General features: G+C 43.8%; 3 protein-coding genes across 3 annotated transcripts in view; all 3 read left to right on the forward strand.

Annotated features, from left to right (window-relative positions):
• The window catches only part of LOC125437067 (vomeronasal type-2 receptor 26-like), a 464990-nt gene that overhangs the window by 62453 nt on the left and 380343 nt on the right, over window positions 1-22194 (forward strand). The window lies entirely within an intron of this gene.
• Window positions 2021-6708, forward strand: LOC125436270 (olfactory receptor 10R2-like). Its single transcript, XM_048503131.1, has 3 exons — window positions 2021-2044; window positions 4286-4464; window positions 5640-6708. Exon 3 carries the CDS (start codon window positions 5645-5647, stop codon window positions 6593-6595), a length of 951 nt encoding a protein of 316 aa, XP_048359088.1. The 5' UTR covers window positions 2021-2044; window positions 4286-4464; window positions 5640-5644; the 3' UTR covers window positions 6596-6708.
• On the forward strand, window positions 4396-18012 carry LOC125436269 (olfactory receptor 10K2-like). The gene is made up of 2 exons (XM_048503130.1): window positions 4396-4464; window positions 16908-18012. The coding sequence occupies exon 2, from the start codon at window positions 16913-16915 to the stop codon at window positions 17861-17863; it is 951 nt and encodes a 316-aa protein (XP_048359087.1). The 5' UTR covers window positions 4396-4464; window positions 16908-16912; the 3' UTR covers window positions 17864-18012.

Here is a 22194-nt window from a genome sequence, read left to right on the forward strand (position 1 = left end):
TAGTGAGTAGTGAGGATTAAACGAACAAAGCTCAATCAAAAGGACTCATTACACAGTTATAGCATCGGTTCAGACTGTCACATGGTACCCTTTCCAACTGATGTCTTCCAGCAGTCACAGTCTACTCTTTCAGAAGAGTCAGCATGGACAGACAGCTGGTAGGGATCAAAAATTTCAAGGTCAGATTAAGGAGCCTAGACTGAAAATGTTAAACCTTATGGGAGAGGTCTGAGTTACCTGAGTTCATTTGACCAAGCAGAACCATGGCTGATGATGTCAATTAATAGTGTAGTCCCATTTGTAACCATTAGACTTGGGGCAAGGAGTCAGAGTGAGACAATGTGCAGGGGGCTTATCTCCAGCTAAACCGTCCCAGTTCTCTCTGGTGTCCAAGTTCATGATTTAATCTTTGCTTCTTGGATAGAAAGTGGCTCCACTGTTCTTGGCTTTCAAGTAAGGGTAGAAACTGAGTCCTTTCACAGCTTGCTGAATCTCAAACAACAGCACAGTTATTTCCCCGCTTAAATATTCCTATTGTGGAGCTGAAGCCTGAACTTTTACATGACAGTTACTTTATAGAGCAATTTCTTACATTAATATAGACCCTTTCAAAACTCTATCTGCCCATTAATTATTAAAATATTCTTTTCTAATATCCACAAATCATTTTTTTTTAAAAAAATCTGATATTCTGTTCAGTTAAAGCAAGAAAACAAACTGGATTGTCAATGCTCGTCTAGTAACTAAAATTGTAACTGTGAAGTGCCGAAGAAAAAAAAGCACTTTGTTTTTTTCAAATCTCAGCAATAAGACATCCAATATGTGTGCATATACTGTCTAACCTTTGATAGGTCCAGTTAAGGTAGTGGACATCAGAGAATTTCTCTACTGTAAATAGTTCATAGTGGACATCAGAGAATTTCTCTGCTGCAAATAATTCATCAGAAGTTTCCTCTTGAGATGGTTAGACATTATATTGAGGGAGGAATTCCAAGTTTACGTTTAAAGCAGAACCACCAAATCTCTTGATGAGTTCTAATCCAGCAATTTCATGTGTATTTCTGTTCATGTTTTTTTTCTGTAGAACAATGGTACATTCTTCACAGCACAACTAAGACGTCCTGAGGATGTTAATAAAAGGTGTCTTGGAGAGGAACTCTGCATAGTTTTCCCCCTAAGACATTCTCAGGACGCTTTATTTCAGCTCAAGACATGTTTTTTCAAAAATGCTTTGAAGTACCCCCCCCCCCCCCCCCCCCTTAAGCTACTGAATGATGTCTCGTGCCTGGCTGTGCAGGAACTCAGGAGACAGCCTACTTTTCCTGACTGTTTAGCTGGCTGGTCAGTTTCACCCTCTGCTTGTGCCTGACACTTTGTCTGCCATTGCAGGGATTTTCCCTGCCTCCATTTACTGAAGGTTGCCCCAGGATGGTTGCTCCACAGGCTCCGATCCTGGGTGCATTTTCAGCCCCAGAAGTACATAGTTTTTTTTATATAGATTTTTATTGTATAGAGTATTTATACATTTGTTACATTTAGTATTTTTTTTCATCTATACATTTTTTCCATTTTCGCCCCCCTCCCCCCCTTCTTCTTGTTAATTTTTTCATGCAAGCAGCAGGAGGTTCATTCTTCTTATTCTCTTATTCCATGGCTCTTCGTTAAATCCGGCATCTTCCATCCATTCTTTATACACTGTCCATATCTTCTTAATATCTTCTATTTTTTCTATCCATAAAATATTTTTTGTCAGAAGTACATAGTTGTACTCAGCTCATCCTGCCAATTCTGACAACATTTAAGTTTCCTTTTTTCTTTTTAATGAGCTATCTGGCTGGGGACTAATTTCCCTGATTCCTCAAGGAACTTGTTACCCATATTTTGCCAACTCTCGTCAACAACGAAATACTGGAGAGACAATATCCTCTGGGGTTTAGAAATTTGCTGATAATGCTTCTTGCCATATACAAGCCATAAATATGTATTTAAAAATATTGTAGCAAATTGCTTTCATTTGGAATGAAATCCTATGGTTCACCTCAATGTAAGTACTCTGTTTTTGGATTCCTTCTTGATGCATGAATGTAGTGTCAGTTTTAATATATAGCCCACAAGCTGTAAATTGTTTGAACCTCAGTGGCTGAAAAATATATTTCCATTTAGAAGGTTTCTGGTCCTATTTCACAAGCCATCAGTTAAGAAGGATCTCAAACAGCAGGCCTCAGAAAGACCTCCGCAATTGACGGGAGAAATGCTGTCACACTTTGGGATAGACAACAGTCAATAGATCAGTGGACCGATTTGTAGGCTGATTCAGGGTGCTTTGGGCAACTGCTGCTTTGTTAGGCAGATCTCTGGTGCACAGTCCAGAATGTTCCACTGATGCCTCTTCAACGGGAGGAGATTTCCTAGGTAAAGTGTCTGTGCATCTGAATTATATAACTATGAGACTTTGAAGAATGTGACTCCCTTGTTGAGTTACATTCTTCAAAGTCTCATAATTATATAACCTTGTTGAGTTGAAGCAGCAGGAACAGTTTGGTGCGTGCAGAAAAACACTACTACACATCCACTAGTGGTTCCAGTTTCTTTCAGCTTCCAACCTCAAAGGTTCACTCACTGGAAATTATGTTATTTGTAGAAGGTCTCTCCCGTCTCTCCAGAAGGTATCTACAGGAGCTGCAGTGGAATAGTGGTTAAGAGCAGGTACACTCTAAACTGAAGAACCAGGTTTGGTTCCTCACTCTGTCACTTGAGTTGTGGAGGCTTATCTGGAAAAATAGATGATCCTGTGCACATCAACACATGCCAGCTGGGTGACCTTGGGCTAGTGATAGCTTTTTGGAGTTCTCTCAGCCCTACCACCTTGGAGGGTGTTTGTTGTGGGGGGGGGAAGGGAAAGGAGATCGTAAACCCCTTTTGTGTCTCCTTACAGGAGAGTAAAGGGGGATATAAATCCAAACTCCTCCTCCTCCTCCTCCTCCTCCTCCTCCTCCTCCTCCTCCTCCTCTTCTTCTTCTTCTTCTTCTTCTTCTTCTTCTTCTTCTTCTTCTTCTTCTTCTTCTTCTTCTTCTTCTTCTTCTTCTTCTTCTTCTTCTTCTTCATCTGAGTTGCTGGCTTTATATTTGTACATGACCATGAGGTTATCCGCTCAAAACCAGCTTTTGGGATTAACTAAGAAATACCAATTAGCAAACAAAGGAACTCTAAGGCCTGTTCCACAAAGGAGCTCTCAGGCCTGTTCCACATGGGCCAATGAACATGGGGGTAGGATGCTAAAAAACTCGTTTTGGAGGGGAACTTTGCACAGAAACTGCCCCTACTATGAATCTGCCCCGTGTTATTTTCCCCAAACCGTTTTTTTTCAATCGCTCGACTAGCAAGTTTTTTCAAATATCCCAGGTTGTAGCTGCTCATGAGCGAACTATAATTAGGGATGCCAACCTCCAGGTAGGTCCAGGGGATCCCCAAGAATCACAGCTCATCGTCAGAATACAGAGATCAGTTCCCCTTTAGAAAATGGATGCTTCAGAGGGTACACTGTATGACATTGCACCTCGCTCAGGTCCGTGTCCCAGGCTTTCCCCCCAAATTTACAGGAATTTCCCAACCTCAGTCTGGCAACCCTGCCCGACCCCATTCCCTACCATTGACCAGGAGAGACCTGGTAAGCTTATAACGGAAGACCTGACTTGAACATGTTGGGATGTTTGGTTGTTTATTTAATATTATGAATGTAACAGCTTGGATTTTTCTTTGCCTTAGGATGGTTAGGATGATCTTTATTTAGTGTGTAATAAAAAAGCAGTAACTGCTTTAACAGATTTGCAGTTCCCCATATGTAAAGCAAAATGGAAGAATCTCTTCAAAACTTTTTTTGTGCGAAGTAGCTGCATCCAGTTAGTATGATTTATATCCACTCCCTCAGATTCTGCTGTTACTGAATCTATTCCAATAGAGGCTGGAGATAGGTGTTGGGTATTTTGATGGCTCTCTTATTATAAATCATTATAATTATATAAATGTACAATTAATTATAAGAGGCTTGGGAGGGTTTATATTTTTTAACAATGATACTTTTGCTTATTTGTAAATAATTACTTTTAATAATTATACTTTTGCTTATGCCTAGCCAGGTGTTAGAGCACAGGAACTAAGGGTGGCCAGAATGGTTTCTTTCCTCCTCCTCCTCAAGATTTAAGAGGTAATTTTCCTGCCCTCCTCTCTTTTGGATTTTTTCTATGTGTGAAGAAGGGTCATTAATGTTAAAATAACTTATTTTTAGGTGGTTGGGGAAGGCTCAGCTTTTTGTTTTTGTTCTTTTACTGTAGAATCAAGATCAGAGTACAAGCAACAAGCTTCTTAATTTGTCAACAAAAAAGATGGACGTTTAATGATTATACAATCAACTCTGCTGACAGTCACAAAAATGCCTTTCTGAGAAGAGGAGCTCAGAACATTCCGGTACATTGCCATGGACTGTTAAGGATGTATATTTGACACACTTTTAGTATGTGGAAGTAGGGGTGGGCAGCGTGGTGGCCAAGTTTGCAGATGATACCAAATTATGTAGTGTGGTGAGAACCACAAAGGATTGCGAAGAGCTCCAAGCGGACCTTGATAAATTCGGTGAGAAATGGCAAATGCAGTTCAATGTAGCAAAATGCAAAGTGATGCACATAGGGGCAAAAAATCCAAACTTCACATACATGCTACAGGGGTCAGTGCTATCAGTCACAGACCAGGAAAGGGATTTGGGCGTCTTAGTTGATAGTACCATGGGAATGTCAACTCAATGCATGGCAGCTGTGAAACAGGCAAACTCTATGCTGGGGATAATTAGGAAAGCAATTGAGAATAAAACTGCAAAGATTGTCATGCCCACTTGGAGTACTGTGTTCAGTTCTGATCGCCAAATCTCAAAAAGGATATTGAAGAGATAGAAAAAGTGCAGAGAAGGGCAATGAGGATGATTGAGGGACTGGAGCCCCTTCCTTATGAGGAGAGGCTGCAGCGTTTGGGACTCTTTAGTTTGGAGAGGAGACGTCTGAGAAGGGATATGATTGAAGTCTATAAAATTATGCATGGGGTAGAAAATGTTGACAGAGAGACATTTTTCTCTTTTTCTCACAATACTAGAACCAGGGGGCATACCTTGAAAATGCTGGGGGGAAGAATTAAGACTAATAAAAGGAAACACTTCTTCACGCAACGTGTGATTGGTGTTTGGAATATGCTGCCACAGGAGGTGGTGATGGCCACTAACCTGGATAGCTTTAAAAGGGGCTTGGACAGATTTATGGAGGAGAAGTCGATTTATGGCTACCAATCTTGATCCTCTTTGATCTGAGATTGCAAATGCCTTAACAGTCCAGGTGCTCGGGAGCAACAGCCGCAGAAGGCCATTGCTTTCACCTCCTGCATGTGAGCTCCCAAAGGCACCTGGTGGGCCACTGCAAGTAGCAGAGAGCTGGACTAGATGGACTCTTGTCTGATCCAGCTGGCTTCTTCTTATGTTCTTATGTTCTTATGTTCTAGGCTTTGCGCACAGAGTAGCCGGCATATAGTTTGTGACTGCCGTCTCTCCAAAATACTTTCCCAGTTGATTGGTTTGTAAGAGTGTCATGATCTCTTCCTAGATTCAATGTTAACGGACCACGGAAATCAAAGCGTGGTGACAGAATTCATCCTGATTGGATTTTCCGGCTTCCCAGACTTGCAGGTCCCCCTGTTTGTGCTGTTCTCCATCATGTACTTGGCGATTTTGGCTGGAAATATCATTATAGTCACGACGATAAGGCTTGAATCCGCCCTCCATATCCCCATGTACTTCTTTCTTTCCGTTCTCTCCAGTTCAGAGGTCTGCTACACACTTACCATTATCCCCAATATGCTTGTAAATCTTTTAAAAGAAAAGCCATCGATTTCATTTCTTGGCTGTGCCACTCAGATGTTCTTGTTCTTGGGCTTTGGGAGTACAAACTGCATGCTTCTTACATTGATGGGATATGACCGCTATGTTTCAATTTGTAAACCTTTACATTATGCAGTTCTGATGAATCAGAGATTCTGCACTAAACTGGTTGTCTTTGCAGCAACTAGTGTTTTTTTATTTTCTACACTGGACACCTATTTCATATTTACCTTGCCATTCTGTGGGCGAAATAATATTCATCACTTCTTTTGTGATTTGGCACCATTACTTGAGTTGGCCTGTGGCCGAAATTATTTCGGAGAAATTATCATTTTTCTGCTTTGCATTCTGGTGATATTTTGCTCATTCCTGCTGATTCTTCTGTCATATCTTTTAATCTTAAACACAATCCTGAAAATCCCCACCACAGATGGGAAGCGCAAAGCCTTTTCAACTTGCGCCTCCCATATCATTGTGGTGGTTGTGCATTTTGGATGTGCTTCTGTTATTTACCTGAGGCCACAATCCAGGTACACTTTGAACGAGGACACTTTTATCTCGGTCACATACACAATGGTGACCCCGTTGCTGAATCCTGTTGTTTACAGTCTGAGGAACAAGGATGTCCAAATAGCACTCAAGAAATACCTGGGAGGAAGAACATGCATGCAGAAGGTGTGAGAAGTGATTATGGTGGTTGAAATAGTCTTGTCCTAAGTCATACTTTATAGGGAAACAGTGAAATATCACTATGAAGAAAAATCATGGGCCCAATTATGATTTGTTGCCGTCAAACCCCCCTAGTCTAAGGCTCATTCCGCACATGCAAAATAATGCACTTTCAAGCTGCTTTCACAACTGTTTTTGCCATTCCGCACAGCTTCAAAGAGCCCTGAAAGCAGCTTGAAAGTGCATTATTCTGCGTGTGCGGAATGAGCCTGAGAGATTCTCAGGAAGGACCAGCAACAGACAAAATTACAAAATCCTAGGGTGTGAGTCATCACCCATCAGTCTTAGTAGCTGCCACTGGGTGTTTTTCATGGCCTAACAGCCAGAAGCCAATTGGCAAGCTTCCAGTCTTTCTGGCATTGAAGTCAAGGAAGCCACCTCTGCACAGTAGCCCACCTGTAGTGTGAGTTTCACAAAACAACCTGGTAGGTGAAGCCTAGTACTTATTGCCCTACCCTTCATACCTGCCTTATTGAAATGTGGATTTAATATGATTTTCCTGTAATGTGTAATTTAATATGATTGTCCTGTAATATGCACTGACAAATGCCAGCAACCACGTGTGTGTGTAGCAGAGTGTCCAAAGCCAAGCAAAAACAGGCCAAGTGCAAAAAGGCCTGTTAGCAAAATTAAACCATTGAATGAGTTATTCCAGTCAGCAGAGGCTGGAGGCTGTCTCCAGTCTGGAAGACTTGAAGCCTCATGGGCTTGTATCTTGATTAGCACACCCTGCCAAGGTTGTTGCAACACAAAGGAACTAGGATACACATGCAGATACAGAACTAGGATAAGATACAGATGCAGATACAGATAAGAATACAGATAAGATGCAGGCAAAACATCAGGAGAGAATGCTGCTAGAACACGGCCATACAACCCGGAAACCACACAGCACCGAAGAACTAGGATACACCTTACCACAAGATTTTCTATCTGATTGCCTTTTGCAACCATTAACGTTTACAAGGTTCACCTACACTGACAACTCACGCCTCAGCCAAATCTGCATGACATACCTGGAAAGAGAATCTTAAAAGGGACAGAGAATCTTAAAAGGGACTCTGCTTAAGCCATTCCAGCCTATCCCTGATCCAATCACAATTGGCTCTATTGTACCGACATTTAGAAATCAATAGATGAGCTATTAATCAGCTCAACCCAGCAATCCCACCATGGAAAACCAGAAACTCCAGGAAGATAATTCTTTATGCCCACCCCAAACTATACCATGGGGTATACCATGGGGTATAAAAATACAGTGTACCCCAAGCTCAGTGCTCTTTGCTGACCTGAACCTCTCTTTCGTCTGGTTGGTTTTGAGTCATGATATTGTCCTTCACTTGGATTCACATGCTGCCCATATGAATGCTTGCCTTCTCCAAGAACTTCTCAGCTGAACTTAGGTAACGTGTAAACCCCAACTGCTCCCTTCCTAATCTTTCATCCAAACCTATCTTTCCACCCTTTTATATCTCTTACGAACTGTATGTAAGCTTCTCTATGCCTCACTGTATGAAAGTTTTTGTCAAAAACTTATAAAAATATTTAAAATTCAATTTGGTCCCATTGCATTCCCTGTGGAATGTTTCAAGCCATTTTCCAGTGTAGCTGTTGTAAATGTCCCACCGCTAGTATTGGAATTAAACTGAAGCCGCCTGAAGGTAAAACACCTTGTAATATAACTAGAGTGAATTATTAAAATTGTGCAAAAATATTTCCAAGAGAACAGTGAGTAGTAAGGATTAAACGAACAAAGCTCAATCAAAAGGACTCATTACACAGTTATAGCATCGGTTCAGATTGTCACATGGTACCCTTTCCAACTGATATCTTCCAGCAGTCACAGTCTACTCTCACGCAAGAGTAAGCATGGACAGACAGCTGGTAGGAATCAACATTTTCAAGGTGTGATTAAGTAGCCTGGACTGAAAATGATAAACCTTATGGGTAAGCGTCTGAGTTGCCTGAGTTCATTTGACCAAGCAGAACCATGGCTGATGAGGTTGCTTAACAATGTAGCCCCATTAGTAACCATTAGACCTGGGGCAGGAAGTCAGAGTGAGACAGTGTGCAGGGGGCTTATCTCCAGCTAAACCTTCCCAGTTCTCTCTGGTGTCCAAGTTCATGATTTAATCTTTGCTTCTTGGATGGACAGTGGCTCCACTGTTCTTGGCCTTCAAGTCAGGGTAGAAACTGAGTCCTTTCACAGCTTGCTGAATCTCAAACAACAGCACAGTAATTTTCCCGCTTAAATTTTCCTATTGTGGAGCTGAAGCCTGAACTGTTACATGACAGTTACTTTATAGAGCAATTTTGAAGTCATTACAACGATGCAATGAAGAGATGAGACGCTGCGATATCAGCAACTGGTGGAGAGAAGCCAGCGGCAAGTTGATCTGGCAAGTTCTGCTGAACTGGGGTCCCTGGCACTGTTATTAAGGGTTTGGGGAAGGTGGGAGAGTGGGAGAAAGTTGCGCAATTCATAGGCCCGCAGGGGCTGCATACGTTCGGGAAGAAACGTGTCTGTCTGGGTCAAATCCACATCTGGGCATCTTGTGACCCGTGAGTCATGGGGATCTCGTGATGTGCGTGTGTGTGTGAGCCCAGGAGGGGACAGATGGTGGAGGCATTCCTGTGCACTTTCTGAGGCTCTACTGGGTTCGCTGACACACCCCTACATCTCCCCATTTCTAACAATTTAAAGGGAAGGACTGAATCGGCTAGTAATTTGGAGGAGCGTTTGCTTCCCTTGGGATCTTATCAAACTGGTTGAGTTGTTTGCACAGCATGAACACTTGGTTCCTTCGCAGAGGAAAATCAAATGGCTTTTTACATACATCACAAGCAAGATTAGAAACACATTGAAGGGTACAGGTTCCAACGATTAGGCATACAATTATTCCAATGAAGAACTGAATGATGGTTTTCCACCACCCACCAGGCAACCAACTCCAAATACCTGACCACCAGTGGGGCAATACATAGTACTTCAGATTGGACACAATATTTTGCAAATCACGTACCTTAGTATGAATCCAATGGGAATTATCACAAAGATTAAAACAACACATATTATGCACATTCTCATATCCTTGATGATGCAGCAATAACAAATAATCAATAGCGGCACAATTGTCCAAGGTCGCCTGGCGAAGTTCCTGCTGCTCGGAGGCCAGGGTATCCAGAGCAGTTGAGGTGGAGTTGTTGGACATAGCGAGGGCGCAAGCCAAGCAACAAATTGTCTTAGCATTGTAGGAGGCAAGTCCGGGGACTCCCACAAGGGAAGCCGCGAGGGAGACATACTCTGCCTCGGAAAGGGCCGCCACGTCGCTCCAGCAAGTCGGATCAAGGGGAAGGGAGGAGCGGCAGCAGCGCTTGGGCTCCGCGGGTGGAGCATGGGGCAGGATGATGGTGAGGCAGCTGAGGCAACAGAGTCCCGGCAGAAAGATTGGCGGGGATATAATTGAATGTTCTTTCCCCGCAAGTCCAAAACCAACCTTGGGGTAAAAAAAAGTTCCCATAAACAAACAAGATGTCTTCCATGTTTGTGCAGTTCCAATTGGCCGAGCCAGTATCAGGGCCTGGGCCAGCCTGTGCTCCTGCAGGGGCGATGATGCGGGCACACGTGTTGGACTCATGGTTGGCAACATTCCTGGTGAGGAGGGAGAGAGCGCCGAGGGGGAGGGTTTTCACAACAGGTCCCCAGTCAGCGCTCATTGAATACCAGATAGATGAGGCATTCATGAAGGAGCTCAGGCCAGAGCCTTCCAAGAAATCTCCAGGGGCTTTGCAGACAGGAAGCAAGCAGGAGCTCAGCAAACTTCCCACCCCCAGATACTAGCCCAAACAGAAGGAAGAGACGTTGGCAGCGGCGACAAGCTGCTCCCAGATATTTGCATGATGAAGATCCAAAAGGAGGTTACCGATTGTCACAGGCAGCAGGCAGCAAAGCAAGCAGATGATGGTGACTGTGGAATTGGCAGTGATAACCGCAAAGATTGCAGCGCAGAGATCCTCGGGTGTTTTGGGGTGGCCACGTTGTTGCAGCAGCTTCAGAGCTTGGCTGGTCATGGCCTTGACGTCCACCCATGTCATCCGAGTCTTCTGCTCGTTCCGGCACTGGCGGGGGCTCAAGCGGCGGGCTAATGGACTGGATCCTCCAGAGAGATCTGCTCCAGGATGCCTTCAGCCTGAGACCGCTCCTTAAGGGGTGGCCCCAGCCAGACGCCCATGGTCTGAACATGGCACTGATAGAGCTGTGCACTGGGCATCTCTCCCAACCCAGGGTCCCCAATAGACTTGGGACCCAGCTTTTTGTTCAAAGCCATTTAGTTTCAGCTCAAATTCTCCCAGGGGGGACCAGTCAGCCAGCTGGTCCTCCCACCTTTGGTTGTTCAAAATAGAGTTCACTTTTAAGATCTACCACTAAGACCTGATATTCTGCGGGGATCAGATTTGGGTGGGAAGACGACACTGCAGGGGGCCTATGGGCTGAATGCACGCATTTACTGCTCTCAAGTCCTGGCGAAGTCACCAGTGACCACTCTTTTTCTTGATCACAAAAACTGGTGTGTTCCATGGGGAGGTAGAGATTTCTATGTGGCCAGCTGCAAGCTATTCCTCTACCAGTTGATGCATGGTGGTCAGTTTTTTCTCTGGGCAGCAGCCATTGCTCTACCCATACAGGAGTCTCAGTGAGCCATGTGAGAGGAAGGGCGGTGGGTTATCCATCCCAGATTAAGGTTGTTTTGACCTGGCTCATAAGATCCCATCCCCACAAGTTCATGTCGGAGAAATTCTCATTTTTCTGATTTGCTTTATGGTGATATTTTGCTCATTCCTGCTAATTCTTCTGTCATATCTTTTAATCTTAAACACAATCCTGAAAATTCCCACCACAGATGGGAAGCGCAAAGCCTTTTCTACTTGTGCTTCCCATCTTATTGTGGTGGTTTTACATTTTGGATGTGCTTCTGTTATTTACCTGAGACCGCAATCCAGGTACACGTTGAACGAGGACACTTTTATCTCGGTCACATACACACTGGTGACCCCATGTCTGAATCCTGTTGTTTACAGTCTGAGAAATAAGGATGTCCAAATAGCACTCAAGAAATACTGGGGAGGAAGAACATGCATGCGGAAGGTGTGAGAAGTGCTTATGGTGTTTGAAATAGTCTTGTCATTAGTCATACTTTAGAGGGAAACAGTGAAATATCACTATGAGAAAAGTCATGAGCCCAATTATGATTTGTTGCCGTCAAAACCCCCTAGGCTAAGGGATTCTCAGGAAGAACCATGTAAGGCTGAACACAGATAAAGTCGACTTTATGAAAAAGGAATGAACTTTATTGACGAATGTCGCCCTAGCTACATGGTACTGGAACTGAGGTTTCGTGCCCTTAGTTCCAGTATATGTAGGGTGTATTGTGGGCTGTCCCCCGAGTGGCAGGAATCAGGGGATTCGGGGGAAATGAAACTGAAACTGAAATATACACCTAGACACCTACAGGGAATTCCAGGAAGTGAAACTAGGTCCTGACATCCCACTCCCCTAAAGGCCCCCTCCCACCCGGTTTGTTTGGATAAGTCTGGTGGAAAGCCCAGATAAGACGTGGAGCAGTGATGTGCTGGACCACCACCCATTTGTTAAACCTGGGGGGAGATCATTCCACTCCACCAGATATTGTAGAGTCCCCCTATGCAAACGAGGGTCCACAATGGCAGCAACTTCTTGGTGTATTTCCCTGTTGACCACAAACACTTCAGGTGGTGGGGCGTCCAGATTCCTGGCATCGCTGGGGGCAGCATTCTTCAGGAGACAGATGTGGAACACATGGTGGACACGGGCCTTTGGAATCTTGAGCTTGACCACGACCGGGTTGATCACTTGAGAAACACAAAAAGGGCCAATGAACCGGGCCCCCAACTTGCGCATCCTGGGGAGGACCCACAGGATTTTTGTAGAGAGGTAAGCCTGATCGCCAACCTTGTAGTCCACTGGTCTGCATTTGCGATCGGCATAATGTTTATAGTCTGCTTTAGCCTTGGTCAGAGATTCCTGGGAAGCACTCCAAGAGGCGCGCAGGGAAGTGATTCACTCACCCAGGTCCACCAGTCCGTCCAGTGGCTCCCCCTCCAAAGGAGAAGGGGCATTGTCATGTCTGTAGATTACTCTGAAAGAGCTCAAGCCCATACTGGAGAGCATGGCGTTGTTGTATGCATACTCGGCAAATGGGAGGTGGGCCGCCCAACAGTCGTTATGTTGGTTGACGTAGCAGCGGAGGTACTGCTCAAGGATACCATTGAGCCGTTCAGTTTGGCCATCTGTTGCTGCGTGATAGGCCAATGAAAGTCCCAGCTCCACCCCCTAGAGTCCCATAAAATCACGCCAAATGCGGGAAACAAATTTGGGACCACAGTCAGAAATGATTTTGTGGGGGCCCCTGTGAAGTCTGTAGATGGGGGTCAGGAATAGGCGGGCCAGCTTTTGGGCTGAGGGGAGCCCCTTTCAAGGGATGAAAGTGGGCCTGTTTTGAGAAGAGGTCCACCACCACCCATACGACCGGTTTACCACCACTAACCAGGAGATCATGGAGATGCAGTGCCACGGGGCTTCGGGGTTGGGCAGTGACTGCAATAAACCAGGATGCTTACCTGTGCTGTTCTTCGCTGTCACACAAATCGGACACCCTGCAACATAATTGGCCACATCTCTATGGAGGGAGGGCCACCAGAACTGCCTCCTAGTTAGGTGCAGTGTTTTGACAAAACCCCATGGCCTGTCCACTTGGCATCATGGCAGTCCGCCAGGATTTTGCCATGTAGGACCCTTGGGACATAAACCTTGTTGCCCCTCCACCAAAGGCCCCCCTGTTTGGTCAAACCACCAGAGTCCGGGATGGAGCTCGAGTGGGAATGAAGCTCAGTTTCCAGGGACAGTGGAAGGGGTGGGGAGACATCCATCCCAACCCTCTGCTGCTTGGCGTGAGCCCTAGTAACTGCCTGGAGGCTGAGTTGGGAGGGGGAGAACACAGTGCCCACGGGTCAAACCTCTGCCGGGGAAGAGTCGGGGAGATGGGGGAGAGTATCGGCCAATGGGTTGCTTTTCGCCAGGAAAAATTTGAGTGTGAAGTTGAACCTGGTGAAGAAATCGGCCCAACGAAGCTGCTTGGTAGAGAGCCAACTGGGGGACTTAAGGAATGCCAAGTTCCTGTATTCGGTCCAAACCTTGAACGGGTGTTGGGTCCCCTCCAACCAGTGACGCCAGGTAGCGAGAGCGCGTCAGATGGCACTTGTTTCCTTGTCCCCCTCTTTCCAGTTCAGCTCCACGTGGAGTTTCCAATCCTCGCCCCTCTGAAGCAGTCTCACTCCTAATGCCACCTCCGAGGCGTCGACGTGGACAATGAACGGTTTGCTTGGATCAGCGTGCACTAAAACCGGTTTGGAGGTGAAGGCACTCTTCAGGGTCTGAAATGCATCCTGGCAGTCACCAGACCAGACGATGGGCGCCCCCAGTCACCCCCCTCCCAGGCCCGCCCCTTTGGTGTGGAGGAGATCAGTGAGTGGGAGTGCAATAGAGGCAAATTCCGGAATGAAGTCCCTGTAGAAGTTAGCGAAACCTAGGAAAGATTGCAGATGCCTGCGCGTGCGTGGGACCGGCTAGTCGACCACCGCCTGAACCTTACTCAGCTCCATCTTAACCCCCGCGACTCAAAATCCGATACCCCAGGAAGTTGACCCGTTCCTTGTGGAACTCGCACTTGGAAAGTTTGGCATAAAGTTCCTGGTCAATGAGACGGCGGAGGACCTTACGCACCAAGGCAATGTGCGAAGGAATGTCATCTGAATAGATTAGGACATCGTCCAAGTAAACCACAACCCCTTTGAATAGTAAGTCGTGTAGGGCCTCATTGAGGACATTCATGAACACCCCGGGAGCCCCACTGAGCCCTAAAAAAAGCACTTTTAGATAAATGGAAGTAAATAGTTTATAATCGTTGTTTAATAAAGATATCGGGCGAAAATCACCCGATTGTGGATTTGAGATGGACCCTTTGTGTATTAATGAAATTTAGGTGTCTTTTCATGATTTGGGTATCTCACCCTTTGACATTATGTTATTAAAAATCTGTTCTAAATGTGGGTTTAGTACTTCCATGGATTTTTTATAATAGTGGTTTGATAAGCCGTCTGGTCCTGGTGTGGTATCTTTTTTTGAACTCTTTATTGCAGTTTGGATTTCCTCTGTGGATATTGGGCTATTTAAAAGATTTCTTTGCTTTTCTGTGAGCATTTTTATTTTCCCATCTTCCAGGTATTGATTTATCTCTTGAGTAGGAGTTATTTCCTTTTTTCTATAATTCAACATAATATTTTACTAGTTCTGATTTAATAATATTTAGGTCTGTCATTGTTTCATTTGGCAGTTTAGTTTTCTTATAATCCTTGACTATAGTTCTTTTTTTAGCCTGCATAAATTGTTTCTGCTTTATAAATATCAAATTGTTAGTTATTTCTATCCACCTCTTATGTTGTAACTCCTTTCTCAGCATATTTTCTTTAATTTGCAAATTTTTCTTTAATTTGCAAATATTTCTCTGTCATTGTAATTCTAAGGATTTCAACGTTTTCAGTATGGTTTCATTTTTGAGGTTTTGGCATTTTTTCATAACATTTTCTTTCTTAATCAATGTGCCTCTTATATAGGCTTTGCTTGCATCCCAGACTATATTGATGTTATCCACTGAGTTAATATTTATTTCAAAATATTCCATTAGTTCATTTTCAATTTCTTTTACCATTTCTTCCTTCTCCAGAGTCCAGTCTTTAAGCTTCCAGGGACCGTAGGACCTCTTATAATCTAGTTCCCAATTTAAAGGATTATGATCCGACAATGTTGAAGGACCAATTTCAATTTTGTTGATTCTATCAAGTATCCTACCACCAACCCACACGGATTTCAGAATGTGACAGCAGGATTAGGTCTGGATTTGTGGAGGCCCTGCTCACAGGGCATTTTTTACATCATACCCATTGACCATCTGATTTGGAGGAAGGATAGGGTTGAAATGACACAAAAATGGTTTACACTGAAAACTATATTTCCTGGAGGACTTAATGATGAAATGAGTTTTCCAGCTTTATGAAGACTATAATTAGGGATGCCAGCCTCCAGGTGGGACCTGGAGAATCCCAAGGAATCACAGCTCATCTTATGACTACAGAAATCAGTTCCCCTGGCTAGAATTGATGCTTTAGAGGGTACACTATATGGCATTGTACCTCACTCAGGTCCGTGTCCCAGACTTTCCCCCCAAATCTGCAGGAATTTTCCAACCTCAATCTGGCAACCCTGCCTTTCCATTATGAATGTAACAGCTGGGATTTATATATACGTTAGGATGGTTAGGATGATCTTTATTATGTGTTTAATAAAAAAGCAGTAACTTTGACAGAGTCGCACTTCCCCATATCTAAAGCTAAATGGAAGAATCTCTTCCAAACTTTTTTTCATGAAGTCGCTGCATCCAGTTAGTACGATTTATATCCACTTCCTCAGATTCTGCTGTTACTGAATCTATTCTAATAGAGGTTGGAGATAGGTGGCTGGTATTTTGAGGGCTCTCTTATTATAAATCATTTTAATTATATAAATTGACAATTAATTATAAGGGGCTTGGGAGGGTTTATATTTTTAACAGTTATACTTTTGCTGACATGAAATAATTGGTGGTAATTATACTTTGCTTATGCCTAGTCATGTTGAAGACCACAGGAACTAAGGGTGGCCAGAATGGTTTCTTTCCTCCTCCTCCTCAAGATTTAAGAGGTAATTTTCCCTGCCCTCTCTCTTTTGGATTTTTCTTTATGTGTGAAGAAGGGTCATTAATGTTAAAATAACTTATTTTTAGGTGGTTGGGAAGGCTCAGCTTTTGTTTTGTTCTTTTTACTGTAGAATCCAAGATCTAGGGGGTAACAACGGAGGCTTCTTAATTTGTCAACAAAAAAAAGATGGACGTTTAATGATTCTACAATCAACTCTGCTGACAGTCACAAAAATGCCTTTCTGAAGAAGGGAGCTCAGAACATTCCGATTACATTGCCATGGACTTAATTACGGGGATGTATATTTGACACACTTTTAGTGATATTGGAAACTGCGCTGGAGTAAGCTGGAATATAGTTTGTGACTGCCCGTCTCTCTCAAAATACTTTCCCAGTCTATTATTAAGTTTGTAAAAGTGTCATGATCTCTTCCTAGATTCAATGTTAACGGACCAAGGAAATCAAAGCGTGGTGACAGAATTCATCCTGATTGGATTTTCCGAATTCCCATACTTGAAGGTCCCGCTGTTTGTGCTGTTCTCCATCATGTACTTGGCGATTTTGGCTGGAAATATCATTATAGTCACGACGATTAGGCTTGAATCCGCCCTCCATATCCCCATGTACTTCTTTCTTTCTGTTCTCTCCAGTTCAGAAGTCTGCTACACACTTAGCATTGTCCCCAATATGCTTATAAATCTTTTAAAAGAAAATCCATCTATTTCATTTCTTGGCTGTGCCACTCAGATGTTCTCGTTCCTGGGCTTTGGGGCTGTAAACTGCATACTTCTTACATTGATGGGATATGACCGCTATGTTTCCATTTGTAAACCTTTACATTATGCAATTCTGATGAATCACAGATTCTGCACTAAACTGATTGTCTTTGCAGTAATAACAGGTTTTATATTTGGTACACTGGAAACCACTTTCACAGTTAACTTACCATTTTGTGGGCCAAATGTAATTCATCACTTCTTTTGCGATTTGGCACCATTACTTGGGTTGGCCTGTGGCCGAAATTATTTTGGAGAAACTATCGTTTTTCTGATTTGCTTTATGGTGATATTTTGCACATTGATGCTAATTCTTTTGTCATATCTTTTAATCTTAAACACAATCCTGAAAATCCCCACCACAGAAGGGAAGCGCAAAGCCTTTTCAACTTGCGCCTCCCATCTCATTGTGGTGGTTGTGCATTTTGGATGTGCTTCTATTATTTACCTGAGGCCGAAATCCAGGTACACATTGAATGCGGACACTTTTATCTCAGTCACATATACAGTGGTGACCCCGTGTCTGAATCCTGTTGTTTACAGTCTGAGGAACAAGGATGTCCAAATAGCACTGAAGAAATACTTGGGAGGAAGAACATGCGCGCGGAAGATGTGAGAAGTGCTTATGGTGGTTGAAACAGTCTTGGCAGTCATATTTTAGAGGGAAACAGTGAAATATCACTATGAAGATGTCAGAACATGTGTTTAGATGGACAAAATCTAGATGACAGGTGGACCCTCCTTCCAGCAGGTGCTGTGTGCATAATTAGGGCTGTGTGCACAACTGTGTACCGTGTGCAAAGACAGATAAGACATGGGCACCTGATTGGCACCTCAATTGTATATAGTAAGCACAGACAACAGGGTGATGTGTGCCTGGAAACACCTGTGGTCTGGCGGAGCACTTTGACAGCAATAAACAGAACTGCACTGGTGACTGTGTGTCTTTCGGTTCTTGTTTGCATTGCATCCTGCAAGGTGGTCTACTCACGAGTAAGCCGCTGCATCAACAGGTTATGGGCCCAGATTCTGCCTTTACTCGTGAGTAACTGAGTTACTTTTTGTGTCATGGGCCCAATTATGATTTGTTGCCATCAAAAAGCCCTAGTCTAAGGGATTCTCAGGAAGGACCAGCATCAGACAAAATTACAAAATCCTAGGTTGTGAGTCATCACACATCATTCTTAGTAGCTGCCACTGGGCTTTTTTTATGGCCTAACTGCCAGAAGCCAATTGGCAAGCTTCCAGTCTTTCTGGGATTGAAGTCAAGGAAGCCACCTCTGCACAGTAGGCCACCTGTAGTTTGAGTTTCACAAAACAACCTGGTAGATGAAGCCTAGTACTTGTTGCCCTAACCTTCATACCCTGCCTTATTGAAATATGGATTTAATATGATTGTCCTGTAATATGTACTGACAAATGCCAGCAACCACGCGTGTGTGTAGCAGAGTGTCCAAAGCAAAGCAAAAACAGGCCAAGTGCAAAAAGGCCTGTTAGCAAAATTAAACCATTGAATGAGTTTTTTCAGTCAGCAGAGACTGGAGACTGTCTCCAGTCTGGAAGACAGGAAGCCTCATGGGTATGTATCTTGATTAGCACACCCTGCCAAGGTTGTTGCAACTCAAAGGAACTAGGATACAGATGTAGATACAGAGCTAGGATAAGATACAGATGCAGATACAGATACAGATAAGAACACAGATAAGATGCAGGCAAAACGTCAGGTGAGAATGCTGCTAGAACACGGCCATACAGCCCAGAAACCACACAGCACCCTAGAACTAGGATACACCTTGCCACAGGATTTTCTATCTGATTGCCTTTAGCGACCATTAATGTTTACAAAGTGCACCTTCCCTCACAACTCACACCTCAGCCAAATCTGGAAAAGAATCTTAAAAGGGACAGAGAATCTTAAACGGGACTCTGCTTAAGCCATTCCAGGCTATCCCTGATCCAATCACAAGACAATTGGCTCTATTGTCCCGACATTTAGAAATCAATAGATGAGCTATTAATCAGCTCAACCCAGCAATCCCACCATGGAAATCCAGAAACTCCACGAAGATAATTCCTTGTGCCCGCCCATAACTATACCATGGAGTATAAAAATACAGTGCACCCCAAGCTCAGTGCTCTTTACTGGCCTGAGCCTCTCTTGCATCTGGTTGGTTTTGAGTCACGATATCGTCCTTCACTTGGATTCATATGCTGACCATATGAATCCTTGCCTTCTCCAAGAACTTCTCAGCTGAACTTAGGTAACGAATAAACCCCGGCTGCTTCCTTCCTAATCTTTCATCCAAACCTATCTTTCCAGCCTTTTATATCTCTTAGGAACTGTGTGTATGCCTCACTGTATGAAAGTTTTTGTCAAAAACTTATAAAAATATTTAGAATTCAATTTGGTCCCATTGCATTCTCTGTGGAACGTTTCAAGCCATTTTCCAGTGTCCCTGTTGTAAAGGTCCCACCACTAGTCTGCCTCTCGCTGCCAAGCCGATTTATTCCCTATTGCCATTTTAAAATGTTTTAACTGCTGAGCTAGTGTAACAGAGTCTAAGAACTGGAATTAAACTGATGCCACCTGAAGGCAAAACACCTTGTAATATAACTAGAGTGAATTATTAAAATTGTACAAAAATATTTCCAAGAGAACAGTGGGTAGTGAGGATTAAAAGAACAAAGCTCAATCAAAAGTACTCATTACACAGTTATAGCATCGGTTCAGATTGTCACATGGTACCTTTTCCAACTGACATCTTCCAGCAGTCACAGTCGGCATGGGCAGATAGCTGGTAGGAATCAACATTTTCAAGGTGTGATTAAGGAGCCTAGACTGAAAATGCTAAATCGCTTCTTGGATGGAAAGTGGCTCCACTGCTTTTGGCAAAGTCAGGGTAGAAACTTTCACAGCTTGCTGAATCTCAAACAACAGCACAGTTATTTTCCTGCTTAATTTTTCCTATTGTGGAGCTGAATGTCAGAATCCCAAAAACACACACAAACTCTTGTTGAAGAACAGTAGTTTTTAATGGTGTTGGATCTTCCCTGGCTAAAGCCAGAACTGAGAATTGCCCGCACAAAACCAAAGTAATTAAAACAACTTGCACCCCCCAGCCTGGGAAAGCGCACCTAAAAGTAAGTGTCAGGAAGATAACAGGAGATGGGCAAGCAGTGACCTTGAACACCACCTGGTACTGCATAACAGTCCACAGAAACAGTGAAGAGACAGTTAGAAATGTATTTAACCTATTCCACCTCCCCCTGTGCATTGAAACAGCCGCATAAGCAAAATCCCCAAATACAGGCCTCCTGACATTCTGCTCCCTCTAAGGCCCTCCCCCTGGCTTGCTTGGACAGCGTTGATGAAACAATTTGACACGGCGAAGGGCTTTGACATGTTCAGCAAAAACCCACTGATTCTGCCCAGGTAAACATCCTTTCCAAGAGACCAAATACTGCAAGCGGTTCCGATAGATACGAGAATCAAGAATATCGAAAGTTCATAATGTCTGGTGCCATCAATCAGAACAGGAGGAGGCACCTTCATCTCTGGATGCCAGACATCCGGGAACATGTCTTCTTCAGTAAGCTGCACTGAAAAACAGGGTGAATTTTACTCAGAACCTTAGGCAAGTCTAGTTCAGCAGTCACCTTATTGATCACTCTAACAATTTTAAAGGGCCCCACATATTTCATACTCAGCTTTGATGGACGATGAATATCATGAAGGTTGTTTGTGGAGAGATACACCATGTCCCCCACCTCTAAAGGAAAGTCACGTCTGTGCTTATTGGCCTGATGCTTATAAGAGTTCCTTGCCTCCTTGAGGGTTTGCAGAATAGCAGGCCACTGCTTTGCAACAGATTGCACCCAGTCCTGAATCTCTGGTGCAGGATTGTTTTCCAACTGGAGCATAGGCAGAGGGGGGGGGGTGACCAACCATGGACCACTTCAAAGGGAGTTTTGCCCATGCTGCTATGAACAGAGTTATTGTAGGCATACTCAGCATAAGGTAGCAAATCAGCCCAGTTATCCTGCTGATAATTTGCATAACACCTCAGGTACTGTTCCAATGTCTGATTGGATCACTCACTCTCGCCATCGGATTGAGGATGGTACACTGAGGACACCCCCTGTTCCACCCCCAACAACTTCAGAAAAGCCCTCCAAAAGCAGGAGACAAACTGGGGCCCCCGATCTGAAATTATCTTCCGGGGGGCAGAATGCAACCTATAGATATGCAGCATAAACAGTTCAGCCAGCTTCTGTGCAGTGGGGATGGAGGTGCAAGGAATAAAATGGGCCTCCCACAAGCAGAGAAGAAACAGGAGGGTAGTTCACCAACAAAACACACCAAGGCAGCTGCACTTTCGACAACTTGGAGCGTTAGCGGCATCTAGTTGCAGGTTGTAGCAGTTAGAACAGATTGGAGCCAGAGAAGTGAGCCAAAAGGGGAGATAAGAGAATCAAATAAACTTAGCTTGCAGCGGAGAGAAAATCAAAGCAGGTTATAAATCCAATCCCAGAGGACACTTTCAAGCTGGTCTTTGCTTTTTGATCAGAGATCAGCTATCCTCTAAAGTGAAACACCTTGATCCAAGTATCCCTCTTGCTCAGACTTTACTCATTGATATGTGCCCTAAACCACTACTACTTACTAATGTATACCTACCTCCAACAACCACAGACCACGAACTCACTAGCCAATGGAATCAATTTATGAACTATATTTCCAACATAGAGATGGAATATCCTGACACCTTTTGTCTCATGTTGGGTGACTTTAACGCCAGAATAAGCAAAGGAATCAACGATCCTCAAAAACTGCACGAGACTGACGGTCTTAACTTACCCGATCCAACCAACTTCAGGGACACAAAATCAAATAAAAGTGGTCATTTCCTAATTGAATTTTGTCAGTGTCAAAATAAATCAATACTT

The sequence above is a fragment of the Sphaerodactylus townsendi genome, linkage group LG07, assembly GCF_021028975.2.
Source record: "Sphaerodactylus townsendi isolate TG3544 linkage group LG07, MPM_Stown_v2.3, whole genome shotgun sequence".
Lineage (NCBI taxonomy): Eukaryota > Metazoa > Chordata > Lepidosauria > Squamata > Sphaerodactylidae > Sphaerodactylus > Sphaerodactylus townsendi.

Bases quoted from the DNA above. Each gene is read 5' to 3' on its own strand.
- LOC125436270 (XM_048503131.1), top strand. From the start codon at position 5,645: ATGTTAACGGACCACGGAAATCAAAGCGTGGTGACAGAATTCATCCTG.
- LOC125436269 (XM_048503130.1), top strand. From the start codon at position 16,913: ATGTTAACGGACCAAGGAAATCAAAGCGTGGTGACAGAATTCATCCTG.